The sequence below is a fragment of the Stenella coeruleoalba genome, assembly GCF_951394435.1.
Source record: "Stenella coeruleoalba genome assembly, chromosome: 2".
Lineage (NCBI taxonomy): Eukaryota > Metazoa > Chordata > Mammalia > Artiodactyla > Delphinidae > Stenella > Stenella coeruleoalba.
Window position 1 is genome coordinate 70,326,592 of NC_137147.1, and position 8,159 is coordinate 70,334,750.

Below are 8,159 nucleotides of genomic sequence, written 5' to 3' on the forward strand. Positions count from 1 at the left end.
AAGTCCCAAATTGTTGATGGTATCAGAAGCAGATCCAGCATACTCACTAACCACTATCTTAGTCAAAGAGGAAAACCTTACAACTCAAATGAGTATCAAATTGGGCTGAAATTCTCTGACACCACAGACTGAAAGAGCAGAACATGACCTCTTGCAAAACATTTGTTTTGAAATTCACTGGCATTTAATGTCAATGATAGGTTGGATCAGAAGAGTAAAAATACTGCCTCCAGAAAGTCATCATTAAAATATTCTTGCTTTTGCTTATGTAAGATATGCCTTTTACACTAATATATGATCATATTACCATGACTCTCAAATACTTATTCCATCTAGGATTAACTTATTATTAGAGGGAGTGAGGCCTTAAAGATATGTAATACAGGCAAACATTATTTCTAACGTGATATGAGGCAGTTCCTACAGGAATCTGTGGGAGTAGGAACCGAACATGTAGGGCAACTTCAACATACAGGTAAGGCAGATGACAGTCCCAGGTCAGACAGAATCCAGCCATGGAAATTGGGACACCAAGGAAGAAAGGAAGGGAGAAAAGAAAGTTATCACCATGAAGCAGAAGTGTGACATTAGAAGGGTATGACCCAAAGAAAAAATTTATCTTTCTTATCAATTCTGCCTTGGGTGATGGATGATAATTTTGGTTAACTCTGAACTGGAAACAAGGGGAAAAAAAAGAAGGAAAGCAAAAAAGAAAAACCAATATTCTTAGTCTCTTCTAGTCTAGGTAATACTGATTACTTAGATGAATCTGCCCAATGACTATTTATAACTTCACAAAACTTTATGGTCCTCCACTCTTGGAACGTCAGCTTCCTCCTGTAACTTGTTGTGACCCTGAGCTAAACTTCTAGTCCTGTCTTTGATGCTGAACTTCTTTTTAAGTGCCCAAACACTGGCCTTTCAAAAGCATCACATGAAACGTTGACTTCATTATCTTCTCAATATTGGTTTCTCTTACCATCCTAAGCTAATACCATGAATGACACCAACAATCAATCCTAAGACTCTACTTGGCAGATAATTGTGTCTGATTAGCCTTTAATGATGATATTTTAAGAAGTTTTGAGACCTTACTTCCCATTTATAATTTACAGCAAGAGGTACTAATTTTCTATTTATGGGACTAATACAAGATTTTTGAAATAAGTTTATACAATTGAAAAGCTGGGTTGCCTTAAAGAAAGTATCAAAGCAAACAGTCCATGGACTACGTATATAAGTTCAAGTTGTAAAATTGATTCACAAATGATTTATTTCAAAACTCTGTCACAAGTCTTAGAATACCCTCTATATGCTGGTAGTTGCCATCTTTTCATTTTCAATACTTACTGTCCCTACTTCCACGTGAATCTTATGTAACAGCCATTGTTATAATTCATTGCACACGGGTGTACTGCACCCCCCCCCCGGCTTTTCCCAATGTCAGTTACTTTGCTTGGAATTAACCCCTCCAGTCATGGGTGGAGGGATCATCTCTATCCCCATTTATGTGCCTGACAAATGTCTCCTGGTGTTTTTTAAAACTCATCAAAACACATCTCACTACAATGATGTTTTAGATTTCTACATTTATCCTTCAAAGTTCTTAACCTTCAAACACGTTTCAGTCCTTTTCGTATCTCTAGGCACTTGCCACAAAGCCTGAATCAAGATAGGAACCTAAAAAAATGTTTTGAATGAATAATTATTTCTTAGATATTAAAAATTAATGTTTAATACATTAGAGCGATAAATAAACCTTGTCTTTTGGCTCTGGGTAGCAGTCCCACCAAAGATTTCTGCCGGCCACGTTTGCCTCTCAAACTCTAAACAGAAGCATATACAAATCCTGAGTACTGACAGTCTCTAGATGTTGCTTCCAGAAGCCAACACCTCATCTTTATGGCCTATTCTCAACTCTAACTGCTTTCCATTACATATTCTCTCCTTTTTTTTTTTTTTTTTACATTTAACCAGAAGTATATTTATTTAGTCCTCCGAAATGTGTTGTTTTTTTTTTTAACATCCTTATCGGAGTCTAATTGCTTTACAATGGTGTGTTAGTTTCTGCTTTATAACAAAGTGAATCAGCTACACATATACATATACACCCATATCTCCTCCCTCTTGCATCTCTCTCCCACCCTCCCTCTCCTTTTAAAGAGTCTCTTTAATTTAAAAGTCAAGCATATCAAGTCTTCTGTCCTGCTTCACAGGATGCAGGGGACATTATTCCAAGGCCTGAGGCTTAATAAAGGTAGATGAGCAAATGTCCCTTCTCCCCCAATGTACTGTATCAATGATTTCTAAGGATAATTTAGTCTAACACTCCATGAGAGGTTAGAGTATTTGCCAATAATTCTGTTTCCTAAAAGAAAATTGTAAGTTTAGAGCACAGCATTGCATCAATTACTATAATTAGTCTTTGATATTAAAAAAATAGACAATTTTAGCCTGAATATGACTTTGAGTAGCCTCCTGGTATCTGTAATCTTTCCCCCAAAATCCTTTACATTATATGTCAGAAAGAGAAGAAAGACCCTTAACAAAAGATGGATCAGATTACATTTGGGTTTTTGGTTTTTTGTGGGTTTTTTTTTTTTTTTTTTTTTTTTTTTTGCTGTTTCAGAAGAAGTCATTCAACCCATTCTGTTCAACCCATTCTGGATATAGGTGTGAGGGATGATGACTTCCCCAGGACAGAATCAGAATGCCAATGTCCTATCCCTATTTATTCCTTTGTAAGTTGTGGACAGCCAAATCACTGGGTTTCAAATGACAGAGCTCTCACAGGTTTCAAGAAAGAGGAAGACAGTTTTTCTAATCATTTAAGTACCATTTAGTCTGATTTGTAATCTATGGAGACTGCCAGAGAAGGCAAAGGGTTCTTGTGGAGTAATATAGAGGGGCTGCAAGTTCTGAAAGTAGTGGAGAAGACGACTAGGATCTCAAGTCAGGAGAGTTGATTGAGAAGGGGTTTGCTACTCAGAAGTGCTAGATAAGTGATCCTAAAGACCCTGCCACTGTTGCCATTTAAATGCCTGGAAATATTGGATCTGAGTTTGTGATAGCTGACCAGCCTGCCTTCTCAGCACTTGCGTCAAGAGACCTCATGAAAGAAAAAGTTGTGCTGAGGGATAGACTCGGTGTCAGCCATCTTTCAACTGTGTTCCCTGCCGCCGCGGTGCCGCTGTCGCTCTCTGTCGCCAGCGCCGCCTCTAGCTCGCTGAGCTCCAGCTGAAGGAGAAGGGGGGTAAGTAAGGAGGTCCCTATACCAGGGCTCGTACAAAGCAGACTGCCCGCAAATCGACCGGTGGTAAAGCACCGAGGAAGCAATTGGCTACAAAAGCCGCTCGCAAGAGTGCGCCCTCTACTGGAGGGGTGAAGAAACCTCATCGTTACAGGCCTGGCACCGTGGCACTCCTTGAAATTAGACGTTATCAGAAGTCCACGGAACTTCTGATTGGCAAACTTCCCTTCCAGCCTCTGGTGCGGGAAATTGCTCAGGACTTCAAAACAGATCTGTGCTTCCAGACTGCAGCTATTGGTGCTTTGCAGGAGGCAAGTGAGGCCGATCTGGTTGACCTTTTTGAAGACACCAACCTGTGTGCTATCCATACCAAACGTGTAACAATTATGCCAAAAGACATACAGCTAGCACGCCGCATACGTGGAGAACGTGCTTAAGAATCCACTACGACGGGAAACTTCATTCTTTAAAAAAATTTATCTTCCTATTATTGGTAGTTCTGAACGTTAGATTCCGCCCGCCCCCCCCCCCCCCCCCCCCCCCCGCCGTGGGGTCAAAAGGTACCTAAGTATATGATTGCAGGTGGAAAAATAGGGGACAGAAATCAGGTATTGGCAGTTTTTCCATTTTCATTTGTGTGTGAATTTTTAATATAAATGCAGGGACATAAAGCATTAATGCAAGTCAAAATGTTTCAGTGAACAAGTTTCAGCAGTTCAACTTTATAACAATTATAAACAAACCTGTTAAATTTTTCTGGACAATGCCAGCATTTGGATTTTTTTTTTAAAAAACAAGTAAATTTCTTATTGACTGTAAAAAAAAGAAAAAAAATATTGCACAGTTTGAACCCAAAGTCTCAGACAATCTACCATTACGTTACTGTGATAAGTAGAATAACCACCCCTTCAAAAAAAAAATGAATAAAAAGCTGTTCAAACATTAATCCCCAGAACCTGTGAATAAGTTATGATCCATGAGAATAGGGGAATTAAGGTTCAGAAACAATTAAAGTTCCTCATCAACTGACTTTAAAATAGGGAGACTATCCTGAGTTAGTCAGGTGGGCCCAAAGCAATCACAAGAGTCCTTAAAAGTAGATAAGACGATTAAAAGAAAGAGCCAGAGAGATGGCAGTGTTAGAAGGATCCTGGCCAATATTGCTGGTTTTTGAAGATAGAGAAAGGGAATCATCAGGCAAGTAGAGCAGGCAGCCTCTAGAAGCTGGAAAAGGCAAGGAAATAAATTCTTCCCTAGAGCCTCCAGAAAGGAATGCAACCCACCAACATTCTGATCTTAGCCTAGTGAGATCTGTGTTAGTCTTCTAATCTACAGAACAGTAAAATAATACATTTGTCTTATTTAAGCCACTAAATTTGTAGTCAATTATTATAGCAGCAATAGAAAATGAATACAATTACAAATGCCAGGAATTTTTCCTTTGCCACCATGACTACTTCATGGGGAGTCTCCTTCCCAGTTCCACACTGGATGACTAGAAGACCAAGGGAAGCCCCTGGTCACCTGGCAGAATGGTATACAGAAGATCGCATTCTTGTACTTGGATCTGAAACTGAATTCACTACATGATCACAGGAGAGTGATAATGAGAAAAGGACACCTCTGATTTTATGATGCAAATCTGTTCTCTGTCTCTGCACAACCCACCACAAATCACCTATATCTGCAACCATCCTACCCTTCTCTGCATCGTAACTGGGGATTTATTACCTCTCCACCTGTCTACAGATGGTGATTTGAAACTTATTCCCTTCTTCCCTCATAAGCATTTGACTGAATTGATTACTTTTCCTCTCCATTGTGTATTTAATCCCTCCCTCTGGTATGAAAACTTCCTGCTGTGATTTTTAAACATTACCAAGTCTCTTTCCTCAGCAAACAATCAACAAAAGAAAAACTTTCCTTCTGTTTCCTATCCTATCTCTGTCTAGAACCCCGGTGGGGGGGGAAAAACAACTACAACAACAAAATAAACTGCTCTCTGTAATAGAAGTACTGCTGTTTCATAGGTCCATTTGTCATCTCCCTTTCTTTCTTCACTTAAGTCAAACATAGAGTCATAGCTCTCCCTAAGGTGACCAATAAAATGGACATTCTTAGAGCAACTGACATTGCTGACCTCTCCCAATGTCTTCAAGCACTCCTTTATTCAACAATTTGCAAAGGACCATTCTCTATCTAGGAATGCTACTTTTCTCTCCATTATTAGTGTACATATCTCAGATTGGCACTTACGCAGGAAGTATTGCCTAATTACGTATAATCCCTCCATTATATACTTATCACACTGTGTATTTAAATGTGAGTTTGCGATTATTGGATTAATGTCTATCTTTTCCATGGGAATGTAAGCTCGTTGATCTCAAGGCCAATGCCTGTTTTTGCTTACCATTATAGCATAATTTCAAAAACCTGCTAAGAGCAATCCCAAGAACATTGACAGGTACTCAAAAAAGATTTGTTCAGTGAATGATAAGCTTCAAAAGGAAAAAATACACACCTAGAAAAAAGAGTGAGAAATCAGTACATTTACTGAGTAGTAATGTGATATGGACATGCTAAGCACTTGGATGGCTCATCTTACTTAATTTTTTAAATGACCCAATGAAAGTAGTAGCTACATTATATAGATGAGAAAACACATTTGGAGAAGGTAAATAAATCCTCCAAGGTCTTACAGTAAAAAGTGGCAAAATTAAGACATGGAATTTAGACGTACTTAGTCCAAAGAGTATGCTATGTGGTCTCGCACTCGTACTGTCTTTACCTAAAATTTTGCTATTTTGTTCAATTTTTGCATTAATTTCAGTTTTTTGAAGTACTGCATTAAACGGTAACTTTTTTGGATAAATGTGTTTTCGATGCCTCCTTACATTTTGCAGCTGAGATAAGGGCCTCACTTGCCTTACTTACCCCATCCTAGTCTGGCCCTGCACAAATTATAGGGTTTGGTTAAAATGTTTATTGAAAAAGTAAGCTATACCTGGAATGAAGCAATAGAAATCGGCCTCTCAGAGAGAAAATAGGAGAAACCAATATTTTTAACCTGGATCAGAAGGATGAGAATGGGTTTAATAACAGGCTCCATCACTCAGTAAGGTAATGACGAGCAATCTGAAGGAGCAGTGACAGGTGATTCTCTACCACGCCAAGGGCAGAAAGAGAGAGAAAGCCTTCCAGGATTTTCTATGCGGACATAAAAATAAGTTTACGTTTGACACAAACATCACTTCTACCATATTCTGTTGGTCAAAGCAAGTCACAAGCCCAGCCCAGATTCAAGAGGAGGGCCAATATACTTCACCTCTTGATGAGAGGAGTTGCAAAGTCACGTTGCCAGGGGTATATATTCAGGTAGGAGAATGGCTCCTACTATCTTTTGCCAATATTCCACTACAGGTAGCAATGTTAGTACCATCATAACATTACTAGCACTGAGTAAATTAGTTATTCATTTCTAAATCTTTGGCAGTTTAGTTGGCAAATGATAGTTGTTTTATTTTGCTTGTTGATACTTAATTTTGAACCTCATTTTGATAACTACGGATGGAAATCACATTCTGCAACATTCTGATTGACTTAGAGGGAGAAGAAGTGATTCTCAAATAAGAGACACTTTAGTTTCTGTTTGTTTGTTTTTGTTTTTCTTGATAGAAGAAAAATTTGCAGCCACCTCGATTCCCCTGCCTGTTCATTTAAGAGACTTAGGTCAATTTACTCTTGGAGACATGTGATCACTGGGTTTGGGCACATCGTGTTAGGAAAGGCCATCCGCAGGTCAGAAATGATGAGATACCAAGTAAAGAGAATCTGCTGAAGCCCTCTCTATTAAAAATGCAGTCTCGGGCTTCCCTGGTGGCACAGTGGTTGAGGGTCCACCTGCCGATGCAGGGGACACGGGTTCGTGCCCCGGTCCGGGAAGATCCCACATGCCGCGGAGCGGCTGGGCCCGTGAGCCATGGCCGCTGAGCCTGCGCGTCCGGAGCCTGTGCTCCGCAACGGGAGAGGCCACAACAGTGAGAGGACCGCGTACCGCAAAAAAAAAAATGCAGTCTCTGAGTAACACTTAATGTCTCCAAGAGTAAGTAAAAATATTTTAGAATCACCTGGGAATGGACTAAATGGGTGATCTTCTGGTTTGAGCCTCCTGGATGCAGTTCTCCTGTCCACATCCAAAGTAAAGGAATTAAGCAGGGAAACAAGTTCTCTAGTTTTACTTTACTTCCTGCCTCAAACAAGGTTTCATTATTAATGGAAATTGTTATAGAAAAACTTGGGATTTTTTCCCCATGTATTGTTTATGTGCCTGTTTAAATTCAAATTTGAGCCAGCAGCTAGGGAAATAAGAATATTTGAAGTATATGGCAAATATCCCAAATGCTGAAACCTGATTTATCCAGAAGCGTAAATGCTGAATTATACACCTCCCATTTACTCTAAATTGTACTGCCCACATCTTTGTGGCGCTGCCCATAAGGTGTCTAATGAGTTATATGCCAGCACTTATTTAACAAGAAACCAAATAGAGCGTAACTGAAACCTGGGTACATTTTGTTTTTGTTTTGTTTCAGAGAGCTGTCAGATATTTCAGTCCAATCTTAAAGTTGCTGCTTTCCTTTATTGCAAGTCGACTTCAGAATTTTAGTTACCTCTTGCTACAAAAGGTTTCAGTTTACAGGGTGGCAGGATGAATGAAGATCGATGGTTGCTGGGTCTGGTTGGTCATACCAATTTGTACTGCAATCTAGGTGCTGCAGTCTCTGAGATTTGAGTTTAAATGTGTGCCTTGCAGCTTTAGAAGAAAGATGCAGTCTGCATACAGCTGTAGATCAACGCTGCTTATTCACAGGATGAGGCATTCATCATGCCCGTGCTCATGGGCAATTCG

At 39.6% G+C, this 8,159-nt stretch overlaps 1 protein-coding gene across 1 annotated transcript; it reads left to right on the forward strand.

Annotated features, from left to right (window-relative positions):
* Positions 1–408: 408 nt before the first annotated feature.
* Positions 409–3,694, forward strand: LOC307182330 (histone H3.3A-like; the record flags this gene model as incomplete). The annotated part of the gene is made up of 2 exons (XM_079913577.1): positions 409–497; positions 3,279–3,694. The coding sequence occupies 2 exons, from the start codon at positions 409–411 to the stop codon at positions 3,685–3,687; spliced, it is 498 nt and encodes a 165-aa protein (XP_079769703.1). The 3' UTR covers positions 3,688–3,694.
* Between the last annotated feature and the right edge of the window lie 4,465 nt (positions 3,695–8,159).